Source organism: Dermacentor andersoni, chromosome 8 (genome assembly GCF_023375885.2).
Source record: "Dermacentor andersoni chromosome 8, qqDerAnde1_hic_scaffold, whole genome shotgun sequence".
Taxonomy (NCBI): domain Eukaryota; kingdom Metazoa; phylum Arthropoda; class Arachnida; order Ixodida; family Ixodidae; genus Dermacentor; species Dermacentor andersoni.
Genome location: NC_092821.1, coordinates 31,744,610 through 31,767,224, shown reverse-complemented (window position 1 = coordinate 31,767,224; position 22,615 = coordinate 31,744,610). Strand labels below are relative to the sequence as shown.

The 22,615-nt window shown below is 50.1% G+C and overlaps 1 protein-coding gene across 1 annotated transcript in view; it reads right to left on the bottom strand.

The window, feature by feature from the left end:
* Positions 1-22,615, bottom strand: part of LOC126526179 (4-pyridoxate dehydrogenase-like) — a 69,208-nt gene that overhangs the window by 3,768 nt on the left and 42,825 nt on the right. Inside the window, exons 8-10 of the mRNA XM_050174123.3 lie at positions 11,811-11,974; positions 10,797-10,974; positions 2,863-3,082 (exon numbers count right to left, since the gene is read on the bottom strand). Of these exons, the coding sequence (XP_050030080.2) occupies positions 2,863-3,082; positions 10,797-10,974; positions 11,811-11,974 (562 nt within the window). The remainder of the gene's footprint in view (positions 1-2,862; positions 3,083-10,796; positions 10,975-11,810; positions 11,975-22,615) is intronic.

Here is a 22,615-nt window from a genome sequence, read left to right as displayed (position 1 = left end):
AACGCCTCAAGCAAACACGTATTCCTGTGTGTTCTGTGGACTACGCAGACAATCAGCAGTTGTGCACGCAAGGTAACGTTTAACATGAACTCAGCACTCTCTTATCGGACGAAACACTGAAGAAATTACACATTCGACACCATCATGAACGCTAATTATTTTCAGTCACAGCAAACAGCACACCAAGCTTCGCTTATATCGATTCCCATAGTCCGTGGTATCCGCATTTTTTTTAAGTAGCACATGCTGCGATTTCGCATCATCGATTTGAACGCTCACCATGAGGTACCTGTTTCCAGATTCTAACCCGAATGGGAACCGGCGCGCGCTAGAAGGTACGAGCCCATGTGCTCCTCTAACGCGCATCGGTATGGCCAGAGCTTGACTGGACGCACAGAGCTAAAACGAACGTTGATACAGGCGCACGTCTGTTATCCAAAATGTCCTGCTATTTCCCTTGCCTCCAGATCGTACAGTGTCAGCATATTTCAGCTGCACGCTCAAGCTCAATGACCTTGCCGAAGAACGCCGATTTGCTTGACACTATGCAGTCGCCCCACGGCCCGCTTTTTGAAACACAAAGTCCCGCATGACAGCGAATAAACGTGATGAGTCTCTGCGCCACGGCATATGTCAACGTCTACGTATTTACTTCCCGATTGCCCCGGTATTTCTATATTTTGCCGGTTACGTCGCTCAGCCAATCTCATGGAGGAAGCGTCGAGAACTTCCAGAAACATTCGAAATGGAGCTTTTCGTGAGCTACAACCCTCAACTCTAATAGTCCTTGAAAGTATTGCTGCTGCCATGTGCTTTGTGAATCTTCTCACACATGCTATCAGTCTACAAAATGCCTTAAGTTATAGGAGATGCAAAACAAGGATTTGCTTTGTAGAAATTACAGATTCATGTGTGTGCTGACAGGAACTGCTGCACAACGCAAATAGTCCTACGGGTGATCTACTTCGTTAATATCTGGTCATAATGAATCCAGCACAACATGTAGTGAAATTTATTTCTGTGCTGCCCCCATTTTTTGACATGGTTTCGCAAGTACTCCGAGCATTTGTCTAAGAATTCTGAAGCTACATTAACTCGTCATTTATTCATCGCATATTATTGCCTTATCGCGATGTTTTGTAAGTGAGAAGGATGGACTAATCAGAAATATTACTCCGCACAATCATTGTGCAAGGAACAAGAAAAATGTCCAGCGAAGTTCTCGGAGAGAAAATGTCCCGATAGGCGACATTTGACAGGAAATTAGGAGCAGCACGCACCTGCCCGAAACCGCATTATGCCATGAGCTTCGCTGTCTGTACACGCACGGGACTTGAAGGTTGAGGGTGCACCTAAATACGCGCTACTTTATCACTCCGAGACTTTCATCGGGCGTAGCTGGAATGTGCCTTTGTTGTGGAGGTAGTAAGGCGTTCCACTCGTGAGATATTCGCGTTAATTAGAGGCGTTTGGTATATATATTATATATATATATATGTATATATATATATATATATATATATTCAGTATTCCAAACCACATCGCATCTATTAGGCACGCAATCAATTGATCGTACCTCAGAATCATTCTTCTTGCCAGGGTTGCTACCATAATGGCCCCCTACCCTCCATAAACCTCCACGCTGATGCATGCAAGCGTAAACCACTTGAAATATTTCGGACAGTTTCGCGAAATGCGCGCAACCGGGAACCACCGCGTTCTCGTTACGGTCTTCGATGACCAGGCTTTGCCTTTTCTAAAATGTGCTCGATATTGCTATGTATGAAAACGAATAACGCTTGATAAGTGCTCTGGTGTTAAGGTAGCATGCCAGTGCTCCGGTATTGAGCTCTCTCGTCATGTGCTATCACTATATGATTCCTACTTACTATATATGACTCCTACTGACCATATGTCCATAGGAGCCCTACTTCTATTGCTATGTATGAAAACGAATAACGCTTGATAAGTGCTCTGGTGTCAAGGTAGCATGCCAGTGCTCCGGTATTAAGCTTTCCCGCCATGTGCTATCACTATATCACTCCTACTGACCATATGTCCATAGGAGCCCTACTTTCTTAATTAGATAGACCATGAAGGCAAATTTTCTAGATTGCGCTATATTTGCTTGTTATGTCATACACGTCCGGCATCAAGGGGGCGACATTCGACCCCATTCTACGTGGTAGAAAATTTCCGAGTATAATATCGTATTTGAACCGTACAGCAGTCTGGCAACACGGAAGACTGACACAACGAAGTGAATTCCACGTGATTAAGTTGTGCAACATGCGCGAAGCGCGTGTTGGTCGGCGGTCAGCCCAATTGTTAGTTCCTATAAATGTTTACTTGTGTGTTTTTATCCCGGGACTGAAAGAACTACGGGTACGATCCAATAGATGCTCCCTTGCCGCATCCTTTGTTGCGAACGCGCGCATAGCAACCAAAATACGGCATGTCAAATCATGTTGCTACAAACTTATGCGAAGCAGACGACACACTTGTCGCACTGCACATGACATCACAAAAGTGAGGCCAAAGTGGCAGTAGCCGTCAGTGGAAGAAGCTTCGAAGTTGCAATTTCGAAATAGAAATTTCGGTTTAAAATGTGCGCCGAGGTTGTTTTTTTCTTCATCTAATCATATTGACTTTTCTACAGTTACATTATAAACTGGAAATAGTTTTACGACCAGTTACATTATAAACTGGGAAATGTCGGACGACCAGTTACATTATAAACTGGGGTTAGTTAGAAGAAGATGTCCTGGTACATTTTGAGGTTGTTAACAGCGAAGGGCGCAGAGACGATCATTTCCCCGTTTCACATAACTCACTCTCAATTTCATCTCAAAACAAGCGTACCTGAGCCTGGGGTCCAGCACGGCCCTTTCGTCCGAGCCCATGGGACACGTGCAGCAGGCGTGCCACGTTGTGTGAGCCATGTGGCGTACAAGGCAGGCCACGTACGGATCACTCCATATGGCGCCTTCGGATACGCAAGCATCTAGAGGGATGTCCCAAGGCTTCGCTTTGATGGCCTGCATGGCGTCGCTCTTCATGAGTCGCAGCGCAATCTTGACTCCTGACCGAGAGATATAAAGGAAAGAGAGAAAGAGCAGTGTTTTTTTTAATTACGTTAGCATCGAGAGTGTCAAAGCGGAAGTGTGTGTCGACTGTGGGAAGCCGGTCACGTGATAGAGACAAAAAGATTCAAAAATTCGGTCGCATGCTACACTCCTGCAACACGGGAAGACGAACGCCTGCTGCACACTTGCTAATGCGCGGGCTTTCATCGTCGCAATGCTGCTTTCGCAGCTCGGCTTCTGTGGGTCGTTTTATACGCCTAGCTGAGGCTTCGCGCAATCGTGTACCGGGGTCAGACTCGCGCCAACGATGTTTCTCTTCGACTTTCCCTTGCATCCTCTCAGCAGGGGACTGAAAGTTATGCTAGCCTATGTGTTGTGTGGGTGATTTCAAAGAATGCATGCCCTGCTCGCTTCACTTTGATGAGCACTTGTAACCTCAGCCTTACGGGTATATGAGCCATTGCATTTGTTGCTTGCTTACCGGGTGTGAGCCATTGGGAGGGTCTCGTGGTTTTTGTATCACTCGACTATGCGCTGCGTTTCTGTGCGTTGTATGCGTTATTTCAATGAATGTATGCACGCATGCTTCATTTTGATGAGTGCTGTTGGAACCTCAGCGCTGACGCCCGTTGTTGCAAATGGGTCGCAAGCCCCAAGGGTAGCGTTGGCCTGGCGGCCTGGGGCACAACTGGAAGCATCCGAAGGTGCTGGCAAAGCATGAGTCGACTGCTAACAGAACAACTTGTTTATTCTAGCATCGCAAAAGAGCGGCCGGTCAGGTCGACCGAAGTGGAGAGACGGGAGAGCGCGTTACTCAACAGAAGAAATCGGAGCTTCTCTCTTGGCGTCCGGGGGCAGCTGCTCTTATACTCTCGGAGTCGAGGGCAAGAGGAAGGCCTCGTGACGAGACCACGTGACGGCGGGGCACGGACAGGCTGAGAGACACGTTGAGACGAGTGTAGTGACGCATCCGCCAAGCCGGCGCCGGTCAGACCTCCTCGCTTCGCACTTGGGGAGCTCCTCTCCCCGGCTGCTGCGCTTTGACAAGCGTGGGCACACACACACGCACACACAAAGACACGTGGCACTGAAACACGCCTGGACGCGCTTGGCGGGGAGGCTTTGCGGCAGCTCCGACCGGGCCAAAATGTCCGCCGCTTTGAACGAAGCCCCGGCGTCCGTTGCATCCGCGCCGGCTATACCGCGCGTCGTAGGCGAAACGTAACAGACCGCCCCGCCGGGGGAAGGAGATCCCGATGGTCAGGGGACTGCATCCGCTGTCCGGAGGGATGTCGCTCGATGATGCTCATATCCGAAGTCGGTCGTCCCTCGGCGTTTCTTGAGCGCAGCGCACAGAGAAGGCCTCGTTCTCTCGTTCAGGTTCACACAGGACACTGCAAAGTGACTTCGGGAGAGTTGACATTTTTGTTCTCGTTCCCGACAAGCGTTAGAACTACGCCGAAACTCAACCGCTCAGTCAGCAAGCACGAAACAACCCTCACCAAGTCCTGCCAGGCTCTTTCCCCTTTTATACCACTGCCTAGTTCCTTACAGTAGTCTAGCAGCACTCAGAACGCGTCCACAAATCGGAAAATTGCACTAGAAAGCACATCATCACTTTGAAACACTACACAAAAGCAATATGTTAAAAATCCTGCCTCAGGAAGAAAAACATCAGTAACAAACAATTTTGAGGCTGATTCCCACGTTAGGGGCTTCGACTTAAGCCATCGGCGTTACCGTTGAGGCTCCCCTTTTTGTAACGCACCTCAAAGGAATATTGTTGCAAAGCGAGGCTCCAGCGCAGGAGGCGGCCATTTGTGGAAGAGATGGTCTGCAGCCATTGGAGAGGGCAGTGATCCGTCTCGAAGCATGCGAAGCGGAGAACGCAGCGAGCGACCGTACACTAGCTTAGCTGGCGAAAACCCCGTAGCCGCATGCGGCGCGGTCCTTAATGCAAACATCACCCCAGGCAGACACAGCTCCCAGTCAGTTAGATGTTCAAAACACAATGCTCTCAACACGCGCTTCATGACGGAGTGGAGCGTCTCAACGGAATTCGACTGGGGGTGGTGCACTGAGCTGTGTAACAGCTTTACCCCGCACCTTTCGAGAAAGGCTGTCGTCAAAGCGCTCGTAAACACCGTGCCCTGATCTGATTGGATTTCCGCAGGAAAACCAACTCGCGCAAATATGGACAGTAGTGCATTGACTATCTCAACTGAGCTGAGTTCTTTAAGCGGCACTGCTTCAGGGAACTTTGTCGCTGGGCAGATCACAGTCAAAATGTGTCTGTACCCCGTGGCTGTTACCGGCAGAGGTCCCACTGTATCAATAACGAGCCGTCTAAAAGGCTCCGTAATGATAGGTACCAACTTCAACGGCGCCCTCGATTTGTCCCCTGGTTTGCCCACCCGCTGACAGGTGTCACAGTTCCTCACAAAGTGGTCTGCGTCCCGAAAACACCCTGGCCAATAGTACTCTTGCAAGAGACGGTCCTTAGTTTTCTTAACTCCTAGGTGTCCGGACCACGAACCCCCATGCGACAAGCGCAACAGATCCTGACGGTAGCACTGAGGCACGATCAGTTGATCGAACTCCACTCCCCTGCGGTCTAGATACTTCCGGTACAGGACCCCACCTCTTTCCACAAAGCGAGCATTTTTCTTGGCGATACCTTCCTTGACAATGCAGCGTACGTTTTCTAGGCTGCCATCCTTCTTTTGCTCGGCTATCAAAGCCGACCGGCTGACTTTTAGCAACCTATTAAGTCCGTCTGACGTAGGCGCGATGAGCAAATCTGCAGATAGCTCTTCTAACTTTCCCGTGTCGGGCATTTCCTCTCCAGTATCTGGTGCCTTCAACGCTACAGGCTGAATTTTATTCAGTTCGGACGTGCTCTGAATATCAGCTTGCTGCGCCTCTGACCATTTCTCATTGTTTGACAACGTCGGCCCCGCAACTACCGCCTTTGCAGCGAGCTCCCGAACCTTCGATCTGGTTAAGGCCTGAACGCTAGCCTCACCAAACAAAAGCCCCTTCTCGCGCAGGAGGTGATCGGACCTGTTCGAAAATAGGTACGGGTACTGGGGGGGCAGCATAGATGACACTGCGGCCTCCGTCTCAAGCGCTCCGAAAGGTCCTTCAATAAGCACTTTTGCTACGGGCAGACACACGCTATGAGCTTCCACGGCTTGCTTGATCCATGCGCACTCGCCCGTGAACATATCGGGTTCTACGTAGGAGGGGTGAACTACATCCATTGTAGCTGCGGAATCGCGAAGCACTCGGCACTCTTTCCCGTTCACGAGGAGGTCTCGCATGTAAGGCTCGAGAAGCTTCATGTTCTCGTCAGTGCTGCATAATAACAAAAACACGCCTTTGTTTTTGTTTCTGGACACTGCGCCGAAAAGTGACCCGGCTTCTGACACGTATAACACACGCGCGCTTGCCTCATCTCGAACCGTTTTCTGCGTTCGGCTTCGGCTGCCGCCGTCTCCTTAGGTTCGGTCGGACTGCTTTCACTCGCATCCGCACTACGTCTGTCCCCCTTTGCTCTCATGGGTGTTAACTTCGGCCTCTCAAACTTGGAGCCAAATTCACCCTTTTGACCGTCCTTAGCACCGCGAGCCCGACGCGTCACAAACTCCTCGGCTAGCTCAGCGGCTCTAGCCACCGTACTAACGTCTGGCCTATCCAAGACCCAGTACCGCACGTTCTCAGGTAACCGACTATAAAACTGATCTAGCCCGAAACACTGCAGAACTTTCTCGTGATCACCCAACGCTTTCTCTTCTTTGAGCCACTCCTGCATGTTTGACACAAGCCTGTAGGCAAACTCTGTATATGACTCACTTTTACCTTTCTCATTTTCCCGAAACTTCCGACGGAACGCCTCCGCTGACCGCCTGTACTTTTTTAGCAGACTCGATTTCACTTTGTCGAAATCCTCTGCCTCCTCTCTATTCAAGCGAGCGACTACGTCGGCCGCCTCGCCGGGTAACAAAGTGAGCAAGCGCTGTGGCCACGTTTCCCGAGAGAACCCCTGCTTCTCGCACGTTCGCTCAAAGTTAACCAGGAACAAACCAATGTCCTCTCCAAGCTTAAACGGCCGCATCAGATCAGTCATTTTGAACAATACTCGTTCTCCTGCACCGTGTGCCTGACTTCCATTACGAGCGCGTTCCATCTCTAACTCGAGACGCTTCATTTCCAAAGCGTGTTGACGGTCGCGCTCTCTTTCTTTCTCTTGTTGCTCTCGTTCTATCTGTTCTTTACGTTCACGCTCTTCTTTTTCTTTCTGTTCTTTTCGTTCACGCTCATCTTTCTCTTTCTGTTCTTTAAGTTCGCGCTGCTGTCTTTTTGCCCTCTCCTCAATGGTCTCAAGGCATTCCGACAGCTCGTCATCCTCCGCTTCTAACTCAAGAATAGCCCTTAGCAGTTCTGGTTTTCTGAGTTTGTCTGAGTCCTCCAGACCCAACTCTCTTGCAAGCTCCAGCAATTTCGGTTTGCGCAACGACTTCAAATCCATGGCTGCTCTGAATGCTGCTTTCTCTACTGCCTACTATTGTCTTGCCGCAAACTAACCCGGCAGCAACGACAACCACAATTACCAGCTCTGTTTCTGACACTAACAAAAGCCTGGCAAAACTCAGAAGAAGAAAGTCCCGCACTCACCAAACCTCGCAGCCAAGAATTCAACGCATTCGTTCCGCTGCAGGCAACCAGTCATCACACAGGGCTCGTTGCACTGCTCCCGGATGGTCGTTGTGCTGCTCAGCATACAGTCAACCGCATATCTTCGCTACTGGCCTCCGTTGTCGCGATCTCACCGCTGGCAGACAGTTGTTGGAACCTCAGCGCTGACGCCCGTTGTTGCAAATGGGTCGCAAGCCCCAAGGGTAGCGTTGGCCTGGCGGCCTGGGGCACAACTGGAAGCATCCGAAGGTGCTGGCAAAGCATGAGTCGACTGCTAACAGAACAACTTGTTTATTCTAGCATCGCAAAAGAGCGGCCGGTCAGGTTGACCGAAGTGGAGAGACGGGAGAGCGCGTTACTCAACAGAAGAAATCGGAGCCTCTCTCTTGGCGTCCGGGGGCAGCTGCTCTTATACTCTCGGAGTCGAGGGCAAGAGGAAGGCCTCGTGACGAGACCACGTGACGGCGGGGCACGGACAGGCTGAGAGACACGTTGAGACGAGTGTAGTGACGCATCCGCCAAGCCGGCGCCGGTCAGACCTCCTCGCTTCACACTTGGGGAGCTCCTCTCCCCGGCTGCTGCGCTTTGACAAGCGTGGGCAACACACACACACGCACACACGAAGACACGTGGCACTGAAACACGCCTGGACGCGCTTGGCGGGGAGGCTTTGCGGCAGCTCCGAACGGGCCAAAATGTCCGCCGCTTTGAACGAAGCCCCGGCGTCCGTTGCATCCGCGCCGGCTATACCGCGCGTCGTAGGCGAAACGTAACAGTGCGTGTAGCCTCAGCATTACCGGGGATGAGTCATTGCATTTCTCTTACTTGCTTAGGGGCTATATTATGCACTGCTGCTTCTGATTGTTTTAAGGCCATTGGAGATATGAGCCACGTAAGACTTTCGGCTTAAATGAATTGCAGTGGCGGCCACCGCAGTTTCTTACAACAGGGGAAGCCAGAGTTTGCCAATACTTCTACCGTGAGAGAGTGCTGCGACAGCTGAAATCGCACCCACGGCTCACATCTTTTTGGTCAGTTATTGTAAGTACTAGGATAATTGAAAGAAGTCGCCGTACTGCCCGAAAGGCTAACCATTGATTGCAATAGCGAATTACTGCACAGCTATATGATGTAAGCGAAGTAGTTGTATCGACCGTATAACTAGTAAACATAGGCATCCTAACTAAATTAAGAAGCATGGTGGTACGCGTGCACAAGCAAACATCAACATATATCGCTCGATGACTGCGGAAACTTGCTCTCGAAACGCTGGAACTGACATTCTTGCTGCGTCTCGCATCAATGCGAACAAAAGCCATGAAAACACAGCTCGCGGCGGACTCTGTCCCCGTCGCATACGGCTTTCAAATACAGAGGCTGGGCGCACGTCTAGGCCGGCCGGAGTAGAACTCGATCCCCTTCTCTACCCTCCCCCCAAAGCTTCGCGGGCGACAGAAGACGGGCGACAGAAGATGTGGGCTCATTGCCACAGCCGTGTCGGTTGGCGATGATGTCTGCTGCCTTCGCCACAGGTGTCCGTTGGAGCTATCGGCGGGAATTAGAAAAGAAATGCCCAGTTGCCACCGATACTGAACCCGGGCCCACTGCGTGCGAATCAGCTACTCTACCTCTGAGCCACGCTAGCGTTTGCTAGATTGCAGCGGAAACATACCCTACAGATGAGCCCAAGCGCGCCATGAGACCCGCGATGCGACTTGCGAGTCACATAGCGTCGACACATGCAGACCTTCCATTGCAGTTGTACATTATTACACCAGGTGACACGCAATGTAGCAGTTGCGTCTGTATCCGTACATGTCAGATGGAGAAGGTTAGAGAGAGAAAAGGAAGATTAAGGAGATTTATACAAAAATGCCAGCATGAAATGAAAAGAAACCATGTACACCTCATTAAATCAAGATGGCGAGGTGACTATGTCAGCGCCCCGTTTGAAAGGGAATGCCAATAAATTATTTTCGTCTCTATCATGATAATCATCTTCATTAGGACTGTATCGTGCCACTTCTCACGCGATGTGAAATGCCTGACGCATAGCGTCGATACGGGCAGACTGTCTCACAGTTGCGTGATATTCCCGCAGGTGTCCCGACATGTTGCAGCTGCATGCTGCAGGTCGCTGGCCCTGGTTAACTGAAGCAGGCTAAGTGGCGGTCTCCCCACGGTTTCGCAGGGGATGTCAATAAATAATCATCATCGTCAATAACAACAAGATCATCGTATCCCGCCACGTTTCACGGGGTGTCACATGTGCGCCGCGTAGTCCCGATAGCCGTGCTTGCTCTTCGGTACATATCATGGCGCCTCCTCGCAAGGTACGAACCGCTACGAAGAAGCCAATCACGGAGCTACGTGCGCGGCTGCAACCAGGCAACGTCGGGCTCAACAGAACGCTGTGCAGACAGCAGCACACGCCGCAATCCGCCGTCCACGCAGGGTGGACAGTCCAGTTCGTTCTCGTGAAAACAACGCGAAGAGACCCCGCCACAGAAACCTACTAGTGTGTATTGCCGAAAATGGAGCGTCTATGCAGCCGCTCCTCCAGCCCACGCTGCGACTGTGGTGCGTGTGCCACGCAGGCCTCCGACTTTCTTTATACCCTGGAACGAGTGTATTCTGGGAGAAATTGGGAAGCCAGGTACTAGTTACCTACTAGGCTAAACATTTTTACTCTATGAGAACAATTTATTTTTGGTAAGAAGGTACTCCTCATCGCCAGAAACAAGTTCTCATTTTCCTTGACCAGGAGCGGCGTTCGGACTTTTTCAGGTAAACTCTTGTCTACACAAAAATCTCTACTACGACGTACAAGAAACTTCACTCAGACGAAACGTTGGAAATATGGCCCTTGCGCCAGCTCATATGTTCAATAGGTGCGTGCTTAAATATTGCCGTATTTGGAAAGCTTTGGTTAAGCGTTGACATGCTCATGACAGCGTTATGAATACGATTAAGAACACAGGCTATAGTTTATTTATTACTTCAACTATGTACCTTCAACTGCCGCCGCCAAATCGTCGGGATGCGTCAAATACTTGGGGTCAATGATCGGTTGGTCCAGAGGGTTCGTTGTCCTCAGTTTCACGTAACCTCGCGATTTCGGCCTGTTCACCAGTGGAGCGAGCGCAAATCCGTGTCTTCCGCGTTTAGGCAGAAAGTATTGGTCATACACCTGAATAGGAATAAACATATGTTATATAAATAAGAAAATTTGAAGTGATTAACGACGTTCATTCCTCCACGAAAAAAGTTCAACACCCTCATCAAGATTGTGCATGGTACATGTTATTGAAGTTTTTTTTTTTTTTTTACCACACTAAATATGATATCGTTAATAACTTACGACTCCTGTATGGTCAGTGCCGGGAATTGCGAGGTGAGCGATATGAAAAATAGCTTTTGGTCTGCATATCTTATATTAATATATACGTAAGCAGTAGGCAGCATACACAACCTCGTCACGTTAATCATCCTTAGAAGATGTGCGGAGTGGGCACCCTTTATCGTGAAATTCGTGGCAGTACTATTAGGCCTTCTTCACGCACCTTCGTACCTGATTCAACGTCCAGTCACTTGGTGAAATGCGAGACCTGAAATTACATTTTGGCAGGGAAACTGTACGCACAGAAACGCGCCTGCTATTTTGTAGCAGCTGCATATCAGTGTTTTGGAAAGGAAGGAGCGGGACTGCAGGCAATAAATGTACGAAACAACGCAATAGCTGTGCAGTTCCGTGCTTTTTTAGTCCTAATGCTACGTAGGCTTTTTTGTGTAGCTTTTTTTTTGTTAGAGGAAGCTCGCCACAAACATTTATATTCTTCTTTAATTCCATTCGATAATCGCTGGTTGCTTCTTTTTGTCATATTATTGTATTTTATCGTATCTGTAATTGCAACATTCCTAGAAATGGTAACTCCACTTAACTACCCGCAAAACAACATTGACCGTGTCTCGTGAAACGATAAGGACATACTGCACATAGTAAAACAGCGAACTCAGTCCCCTCACGTCTTTCCGGAGAGCCATGTTTGACAGGTAGCATTCCAAGGGAAGCGCTGAGGATGGGAGGGACTGCAGGACGATTTCTACATCCGGGAATTCCAGCGATTCATTCACAAATGGCGTGCTGACAAATGCAAGAGCCTCAACGGATCCAGGAATGCAAAATGGACCTGCAGAAAGAATTGGAGTAATGTATACGAGTAAGCGTTCTTGTTCGAGCGCAGAACCGTTTACGTGGAAATCATTCGTAGAGGAATACAAACATATTCCTCTATTGACGATAACTCCGTGAACTTCTAAAACTATTCATTGAAAAAGAACATCGTTAAATGGCGTTTTTCCCCGGAATACATATTGCGAAATTTGTATTACTCTTAAGAATACAAAGTAATTAATAGGAAGCTAAAGCTGCTCGGCACAATAATTCGTTAGGCTTAAGGAACAGTTTTTGATGTCCAAGTGAGGAGATGCGGAGACATAACATATGTGAGTGACATTAGCCCATTAAAGACCAGCGTGACCATATGGTCACGGTAGTCTGCACAGTGGATTCCAATTAATTACGATTAGCAAAACGGCACCAAAATCGCCTTTGACGTGCCGTTTGACAGATTAGAGTTCCCTTTATGAATACCAAGTGGCAGCAGCTGTCAGTCGTTTTGTTTGAGCCCCTCGCAAAGGCGGGAATAAGTGTTACTCTGGGAGTAGCGTTGCCATGCATTGCTGCAAGGGGTAAGCGCGTTTTTTTTTTACTACTTCTTTAAGCAATAGTCAGATATCCTTACCTCCGTATTGTTCTTTGAATATGTGACCTTCGATGAGCATTTGTGAAATATTAATGTTTGATTTATCCATGAACGAGCGTGTTATCTTGCGCGTTGCCATATGGTCACGCTGGGCCTTTAGGCTACCTAGCTTTTTTTTAAACTGCATTCTCATCTCTTGCACGGGTGCTGGCGCGTTCTTGCAGTGATTATTTTTTATTTTATTGTCTGAATAGTGTCACGTGGTAGTGACGGTGAAGAAAGAAGCAGTACGGTGGAATACAAAACTAGCTTTTATTGGGCGAACCTGTGCCCACAAAACAGGCTACACTTATAGCACAACGAAAGCGGCGAACACAGTCGGCGATCGTCGAAAATCTGAGCAGCGGGTCAAGCGCGTCGGCTTTTATAGAGCAGTCATCAAATGTTCCAGACTAATCGTTGGGACCCGCGTGCCTTCCACAAAGTTCTACACCATTCGCGTCAGGTGATGAAATCAGATAACATAAGTGTCGGCGACAACAGACAGCGGATAGAAGCATCGATACCTTTCCAGAAACCTCGGATACATGCAGGCGCGTCCCATGCTGTGCGATTACATTTGTTAGGCGGCGAAACGTGGTTGCCCGATAAAGATAAGTACACGTGTCAATACCCCCCTCTTAAAAAAAAAGCATCGGCCCGATGCTACAAATATAAGAGAGCGAAACACAAAAGGACACTTCTTAAACATAAGTAACAAAAAACAAATAAAGTCCAAAGGTCAGTTACGCGAAGCCACAAAGTTCGTTAACGCTGGTAGTAGGGCTTGAGTCGCACAACGTGGACTATTTCAGGTCGCGAGCGGCGCCGCTGTGATAGCGAAATACCGTCTGGCACGACCTCATAGTCCAGTGCGCCAATACGTCGGATGATCTTATACGGTCCGAAATAGCGACGCAAAAGCTTCTCGCTTAGTCCTCGTCGGCGTATAGGGGTCCAAACCCAAACACGGTCACCGGGCTGGTACTCCACGAAGCGTCGTCGGAGGTTGTAGTGTCGGCTGTCGGTCCTCTGCTGGTTCTTGATTCGCAGGCGGGCGAGCTGTCGGGCTTCTTCGGCGCACTGGAGGTAGGTACGGACGTCAAGGTTCTCCTCGTCCGTGACGTGAGGCAGCATGGCGTCGAGCGTCGTCGTCGGGTTCCTGCCGTAGACCAGCTTGAACGGCGTGATCTGTGTTGTTTCTTGCACCGCCGTGTTATAAGCGAATGTTACGTACGGCAGGACGGCATCCCAGGTCTTGTGTTCGACGTCGACGTACATCGCTAGCATGTCGGCGAGGGTCTTATTCAGCCGCTCCGTAAGACCATTCGTCTGCGGGTGGTAAGCCGTTGTCCTCCTGTGCCTTGTCTGACTGTATTTCAGAATGGCTTGGGTGAGCTCCGCTGTAAAGGCCGTTCCTCGGTCGGTGATGAGGACTTCTGGGGCGCCATGTCGCAGCAGAATGTTTTCGACAAAGAATTTCGCCACTTCGGCTGCGCTACCTTTCGGCAGTGCTTTTGTTTCAGCGAAGCGGGTGAGGTAGTCCGTCGCCACGACTATCCACTTATTTCCGGTTATTGACGTCGGAAAGGGTCCCAACAAGTCCATCCCGATCTGCTGGAATGGTCGGCAAGGAGGCTCGATTGGCTGTAGTAATCCGGCTGGCCTTGTCGGCGGTGTCTTGCGTCGCTGACAGTCTCGGCATGTTCTGACATAACGGGTGACGTCGGCGGTCAGGCGCGGCCAATAATACTTTTCTTGTATCCTCGATAGTGTTCGGGAAAATCCGAGGTGTCCAGCGGTCGGATCGTCATGTAGGGCGTGCAATACTTCTGGACGAAGTCCTGACGGGACAACAAGAAGTTAATTGGCGCGGACTGGTGAGAAGTTCTTTTTCACGAGTAGACTGTCGTGAAGAGTGAAGGAAGATAATCCGCGCTTAAATGCCCTGGGAACAATGTCGGTGTTCCCTTCCAAATAATCGACGAGGCCTTTAAGTTCCGGGTCCGCTCGTTGTTGTTCGGCGAAGTCTTCCGCGCTTATTATTCCAAGGAAGGCGTCGTCATCCTCGTCATCTTGCGGCGGCGGGTCAATGGGGGCGCGTGATAGGCAATCGGCGTCTGAGTGTTTTCGTCCGGACTTGTATGTTACAGTGATGTCGTATTCTTGTAGTCTCAGGCTCCACCGTGCCAGCCGTCCTGAGGGATCCTTTAAATTCGCTAGCCAACACAAGGCGTGATGGTCGCTGACGACTTTCAATGGCCTGCCATATAGGTAAGGGCGAAATTTCGCTGTAGCCCAAACGATGGCGAGGCATTCCTTTTCGGTTGTAGAATAATTGCCTTCCGCTTTTGACAACGACCGGCTAGCGTAAGCTATCACGTGTTCATGTCCATCTTTTCTCTGGACCAGGACGGCGCCGAGGCCTAGGCTACTGGCGTCAGTGTGGATTTCGGTATCGGCGTGCTCGTCGAAGTGCGCAAGTACGGGCGGCGACTGCATGCGTCGTTTGAGTTCTTGAAATGCGTCGGCCTGCGGCGTTTCCCACTTGAACTCGACGTCACATTTAGTTAGCTGCGTCAGCGGCTCAGCGATGCGTGAAAAGTTCTTGACAAATCGCCTGTAGTAGGCACACATGCCAAGAAATCTACGCACTGCCTTCTTGTCGATGGGCTGTGGGAACTTTGCTATGGCAGCTGTCTCCTGCGGGTCGGGGCGGACTCCAGATTTGCTGATGACGTGGCCTAAAAATAGAAGCTCCTCGTAAGCGAAGCGGCACTTTTCCAGCTTCAGAGTAAGTCCTGATGACCTGATGGCCTCTAGTTCTGTTGCCAGCCGCCTAAGGTGAACGTCGAAATTTCCGGCGAAGACGACGACGTCATCCAAGTATACGAGACAGGTCTGCCACTTCAATCCTGCTAAAACCGTGTCCATCACGCGCTGGAACGTTGCAGGCGCCGAGCACAGTCCGAATGGCATAACCTTGAACTCGTAGAGGCCGTCTGGGGTGATGAAGGCGGTCTTTTCGCGATCTCTTTCGTCGACTTCTATTTGCCAATAGCCAGACTTGAGGTCCATAGACGAGAAGTATTTAGCGTTGCAGAGCCGATCCAATGCGTCGTCTATCCGTGGGAGGGGGTATACGTCCTTCTTCGTGATCTTATTCAGACGACGATAATCGACGCAGAAACGTAGGGTTCCGTCCTTTTTCTTTACCAGAACAACAGGGGATGCCCACGGGCTTTTCGACGGCTGGATGATGTCGTCGCGCAACATTTCGTCGACTTGTTCTCCTATAGCTTCACGTTCTCGCGCAGAAACTCGGTAAGGGCTCTGACGGAGTGGTCGAGCGCATTCCTCGGTGATTATGCGATGCTTGGCGACTGGTGTTTGTCGAATCCTCGATGACGTCGAAAAGCAGCCTTTGTATCGTCGGAGCAGACTTCTGAGCTGCTGTTGCCTAATCATAGAGAGATTTGGATTAATGTCGTAGTCTGGTTCGGGAACCATGGTCGTCGGGGTAGATGCGGCGGAATCCGAGAGGACAAACGCATTACTTGTTTCCAGAATTTCCTCGATGTACGCGATCGTCGTGCCTTTGTTGATGTGCTTGAACTCCTGGCTGAAGTTTGTCAGCAACCTTTCAGTTTTCCCTTCATGCAGTCGAGCGATCCCTCTTGCGACGCAAATTTCACGGTCTAGCAGTAGACGTTGGTCGCCTTCGATGACGCCTTCTACGTCAGCGGGTGTTTCGATGCTGACCGAAATAACAATGCTGCAGCGAGGCGGGATGCTCACTTGATCTTCGAGCACACTCAAGGCGTGATGACTACAAGGGCTCTCCGGCGGCATTGCTTTATCTTCCGACAGCGTTACTCATGACTTCGACTTCAGGTTGATGATTGCGCCGTGTTGGTCCAGGAAGTCCATACCGAGAATGACGTCTCGTGAACACTGTTGGAGGATAACGAAGGTGGCAGGGTAAGTCCGGTCATGAATGGTTATTCTTGCCGTGCAGATCCCAGTCGGCGTGATGAGGTGTCCTCCAGCGGTGCGAATCTGAGGGCCTTCCCATGCGGTCTTAACTTTCTTCAACTGGGCGGCGATGTGTCCACTCATTACGGAGTAATCGGCCCCTGTGTCGACTAAGGCAGTGACTGCGTGGCCGTCGAGAAGCACGTCGAGGTCGGTTGTTCTTTGTCTGGCATTGCAGTTAGGTCTTGGCGTTGGATCACGGCTGCGTCGTGTTGAACTGAAGTTGGAACGTCGCGTCGTCAAGTCGTCTTTCGTCGGTGTAGTTTTGGCTTCCAGACTTCGTCGGGACGGCGGCGTGTCGTTATGTCGTCGAGATGGTCTCTTCGTCGTCTTCGTCGGCGGCGGAGGATCTTCGTCAGTTCGACGAACAGCAACCGCACCTCCATCGGTTGCTGCTTTTAGTTTTCCGGGTATGGGCTCGCAGAGCGGCCCCGGGCTGGGCCAGTGTATGGACGGCGCTGCGGCGACAGGTAGCGGCCTGGTGACGGCGAACGGGACGGTCGTCGAGAGTTCCACTGAGTGCCGGCTAGGTAATCGGCAATGTCACGTGGGCGCTCCCCAAGCTGTGGACGCGGCGCGTTGACGGCGAACCCTCTCAGTCCCATGTCGCGGTATGGGCATCGGCGGTACACATGGCCGGCTTCTCCGCAGTGATAGCAGAGCGGGCGGTGGTCGGGGTCTCGCCAAATGTCCGTCTTCCTCGCATAGGTGCGCTGGGCGATGGGTGGGCGCGCTGGCGGCGGCGGCGGCGGACGACGGAATTGCGGTGTTGCAGGACCTTGGCGCGGTCGCGCAGGGGGGCCTTGACGGCGGGCGACGACGGCGGCGTAGGTCATTGCTTCCGGCTGCGGTGGTTCTGGTTGCACCTCAGGAACTCCAAGGGATCGGTGCACCTCTTCTTTCACGATGTCGGCGATAGAGGCCACTTGAGGCTGCGACGAAGGCAAGACCTTGCGCAGTTCTTCGCGCACAATGGCCCTGATGGTCTCGCGCAGATCGTCCGTGGCCAGTGATTGAATTCCTGCGTAGTGGGTAGAGCTTGTGCGGCGGTTGAATTGCCGGTTCCGCATTTCCAGTGTCTTCTCAATGCCGGTGGCCTCGCGAAGGAACTCTGCTACGGTCGTCGGTGGGCTTCGTATCATTGCGCCGAAAAGTTCTTCCTTCACACCACGCATGAGTAGGCGTACGTTCTTTTCCTCGGCCATATCCGGGTCGGCGTGGCGGAACAGACGGCTCATTTCTTCCGTAAAGATGGCAACGTTCTCATTTGGTAGCTGCACTCGGGCGTCCAGCATAGCTTCGGCCCTTTCCTTGCGCACGACGCTTGTAAAGGTGCGCAGGAAGCCGGTACGGAACAGGTCCCATGTTGTCATTGTCGACTCCCTGTTCTCGAACCACGTTCTGGCGGCGTCTTCTAGGGCGAAGTATGCATGCCGCAACTTGTCGTCGGAGTCCCAGTTGTTGAAAGTCGCGATTCGCTCGTATGTCTCCAACCAGGATTCCGGGTCTTCAGTTGCTGCTCCATGGAAGGTTGGTGGGTCCCGAGGTTGCTGTAGGATAACGGGGGACACTGGGGCAGCCATTTGGTTTGTCTTGACCACGGCGATCTTCTTTGTCGTTTCAGGCAGAAGTCCGTGCTCTGGGGGCAGTCTTTGCAGTCTGCGGCTAGCACGCTGGTCTTGGGCGATGTCGGTTTTGTCCTCGGGCTTCGGGCTTGGATCGCGGCTTTGCGGGGGCGTTCGGTACATGAACGCACAAGCACCTCCACCAGATGTCACGTGGTAGTGACGGTGAAGAAAGAAGCAGTACGGTGGAATACAAAACTAGCTTTTATTGGGCGAACCTGTGCCCACAAAACAGGCTACACTTATAGCACAACGAAAGCGGCGAACACAGTCGGCGATCGTCGAAAATCTGATCAGCGGGTCAAGCGCGTCGGCTTTTATAGAGCAGTCATCGAATGTTCCAGACTAATCGTTGGGACCCGCGTGCCTTCCACAAAGTTCTACACCATTCGCGTCAGGTGATGAAATCAGATAACATAAGTGTCGGCGACAACAGACAGCGGATAGAAGCATCGATACCTTTCCAGAAACCTCGGATACATGCAGGCGCGTCCCATGCTGTGCGATTACATTTGTTAGGCGGCGAAACGTCGTTGCCCGATAAAGATAAGTACACGTGTCAATAGGTTGATGGTGGAAGAAATAGCGAAGATAGTCGTAGAGGAAGATGACGACGTGTCAGTGATTTATATCGAGCCGCCAGATGCTAGCACCTATTCGGATGAAAACTCGGCCGATGAAGACTCAGGTGGGCTCATTGACAATCTAAGCAGGTGGCAGCTATGAGCCCGCGCTGAAACTGTTTTCTCTGATGGACGCCGCATTGGTGGATGCGGCTCGGACGGTGACGACCCCGGCGAGCAAGGTGACGGTACATCAGAGGTTTCTTCTGTAGTTGATGCGGCCATTTCTGCAAAATTATCCACTGTTTCTAAGTGCACAAAGGGTGATCTCCAGATAAGCCTTGGCATATTTCCCGACCGAAACTTTGCTGCTTACAAGGACTTTTCACCTGTTGAGTTGTTCGAACTTTTTGACAAAGCCGTCGTGGAGCTGCAATTCGAACAAACAAGAACGTATGTGTTATTTTTGAATATGCCCGATCCGGAGGTTACCAAAGAAGAATTAAGTTTTCTTGGAGTGCTCGTTTTGTCCGGCTATAACCGCTTTCCAGGGAAAAAGTGCTATTGGGACAGCGGCACGGATATGCGAAACACGATGGCCTACAATGCTGTGCGAAGAAATCGCTTCGTTCAGATAATGCGATTCCTGCACTGTGCCAAATGCAAGCATATCACTTAGTGACAAGTTGGTAAAGTTGCGTCCATCGATGGCACTATTGAATGCAAGGTTTCTGGAGCATTTTCAACCTGCGCGTCACCTGAGCTATGACGAAAGTATGATAGAGTATTATGGTCGCGATGGCTGTAAACAGTTTATGCGCGGAGAGCCTATCCGCTTCAGGTATAAAATATGGTGCCTAAATGCCAAGAACAGATACCTTGTAGACTTCAAAGTGTATCAAGGCAAGCAGGGGATCCCGGAACATCTGAAAAATATGAAAAGGACTTCGAAAAAGCAGCGGCGTCACTTCTTCAAATGGTGGATGAACTCGCAGCAGAGACGCACGACTTTCCTTTCTTTTTCTGTTTTGATAATTTATTCACAAGCATGCAGCTGCTCAGGCATCTCAAGGCACAGAGCTACGAAGGCACTGGCACAGTGAAGAAGAACCGTGTTCCCAAAGAGTGCCTTATCGCTTGACCAGAATTCGTCAAGCACCAACCTCGCCGGCACAAAGATCCCGTGCTGAGCGACAATGGGATGATTGTTGTCCGCTGGATGGACAATTCTGTAGTAACGATCGTAAGCGCCATTCACGGCGTAGAGCCAATGTCATCTGCAGACAGGTACTCTTGTGTTGAGAAGAAGCGAATCAAGGTGGCCCATCCAAACACTGTTGCTCAGCACAAGTTCTATAGGAGGTACGGACCAGACGGATGCAAGTGTAGGCGCCTATTGGATTGCAATCCGTGGCAAAAAGTGGTGGTGGCCGATTTTCACTTGACTTTGTTATGTATCTATCAGCAACGCTTGGGCGCTAATTCGTAGCACAGGGTTCAACGTCACGCAGGTGGAATTTCGCCGGCAAATTGCACAAAGCTATGCCTTATGCGATGGGACAATAAGCCTAGAGGACCTGGTCAACGCAGAATCCCGAAGACTGGTGATGTCCTGAATCGTACACGGTATGACCAAGTGGCCCACTTTGTTGCACCAATACCTAATGGCAAGAGGTGGAGGTGTGTATGAGATAATTGGAACAGCGTGGTGCACACACAATGCCCAAAGTATTACGTCGGCATGTGTATTCCATGATTTAAGCCATATCACAATAAATAAGTGCTCGACTATTCGCTATGTATGTTTTTTGTGATGTTTCATGGCTTGAAATAAATGTTTTTAACTTCGCGTATTTTGCTGTAGCGTAAAGGCCCAGTGTGACCATATGGTCACGGGCTATATATCGAAAACTAATTAGGCAAGGGTAATAATTTCTTGCATGTGAATTATTAGTATAAAGTTAAGTTAATATATTAGATTTATTTTAAGATAGCAAGAAAAAAAAAGAAATGGGTTGGTCTCACACATAAATGACTCGGCGCGTGTTTGAGTTTCTTCCCACTAATAATGACTGACGCTACACACGGCGTTGTTAGCCTGCAAAGATTAAGAAGGTTGATAATGCCGGTTTTCCACTAGTTTTGCGCGCACAGTAAACAAGAATAGACGAGCGGGGATGACATATGCAGATTATATCCGTTTGTATGTGTGTGTGAGATAGAGACGTACTTCAAGAAATAGTGGGTTTTGTAAATGAACAAAATGAAATGCGAGAACACAAAATATCACAAATTTGAACTTCATAACAATATAGACAAGCCCGGTCATAAGACAGTAGCAATTATTGCTTGGTAAGTTCGAACAGCTCAAACAAAGTTATTGACAAAAGTGTCCGAAAGAACATGAATATGAACGATAAGTGTTAAAAGAAGCCACTGTTCTTCTTGGCAATCTTCCTGTTCCCTTTGCATACTTATTTTCTGCAGCAGGTACAAGGTGTGCCACGAAAATTAAGAGACATAGAGATAAAGCAAGTAGAGGAAAGGCATGAGGTCAACCACATGACCATCCGGTTAGCTACCAATACATAGAAAGGCAGGGAGCTTACAGAGAGGTTGTTCCCGTTGGCTACTCTGCACACAGAAAATGGCTTGGCAGATAAAAAACAGGAAGGGCGCTTAAGCTTTGCCTGAAGATTCAAACGCGGTATCATTCAAAGCGCCGTGACTGCTTCCGGCGCTCCCCGGCCACTGCAGCTCATGCAAACGTTATGTTGTCATGAAAAGCGATAAAGCTTTGTGTCCTTGACGAGGTCCAGGAGTCGTATGCGGTTGTATAGCATGAGGACTGGGAAAGTTCGCGTCAGAAGTAGTCGCCATAGTGGTGGATTGAGGCTTACTCATTATTTTGTGCACTGGTGGGTAGCATAACCGCTCCCTGCGGTAGCGGAGGAAGCTTTCTCTTAACCTGGCCATGGAAACGTTGGCGGCGAACGCTATGCACGAAGGCGAGCTTTATGGTTTTGCCTTTGAAGGTATTTGAAGGAACCGAGCGTGTCATACCGCTCCTTCTTTGGGACAGACTTCAAACAGCTGGTATATAACGTGAAAATAGGTTTCTGTTTTAGTTTCCGCATGACAGAATTATACTTTCTTGTATATTCAAATTACAATCTGACGCTATGATGTTTGTAGGTTGTATGTAAGTCGTACTTTACGAATTTTCTCACACATTTTACTTTGAGAAAGTCAATTAGTTCAACGCATATGCGCCTCGCGGAAAGCCTGCGGGGTTGGGGTTGGTTCGGGATTATTTTCTCGGCCGCGGACACTGACGCCTGCGCCGACACAGGATTTTTTTGCGACACGGCGCTCCTAACGCTGTCAAGTTAAAAGAGAAAAAGTGGAAGGGGAGAGAGATAGAGAAGGCGACGAGCGTAAAGCAGGTAGCCGCTGTTACGACTCGCCTCTGTTACCCACATTTCCTCCCGCAGGAAAACAGCGGCAAGCGCCATGACTTCGAAGATGCGTATATATAGGAGCCGTACGAGTTGAAATATGAGTTCGGGATACCTTCTTACTCTGCCTTCGGATGCACCACACGTGAAACGGACGGCAAGCGACTCGTCCGGATTCCATCCGCGAAGCGAGACGCGGCGCAGAGGAAGGTCTGGCTTCAAAGAATCAGCCAGCCTGATTGCAACCTAGCGCAATGGTTCCGGCTCTGTGACGTAAGCGAGCGATTCTTCCCTCATCACTAATCTCATATGCTGCCACTTGTTGTATGCGGCTTTGTTAGATTT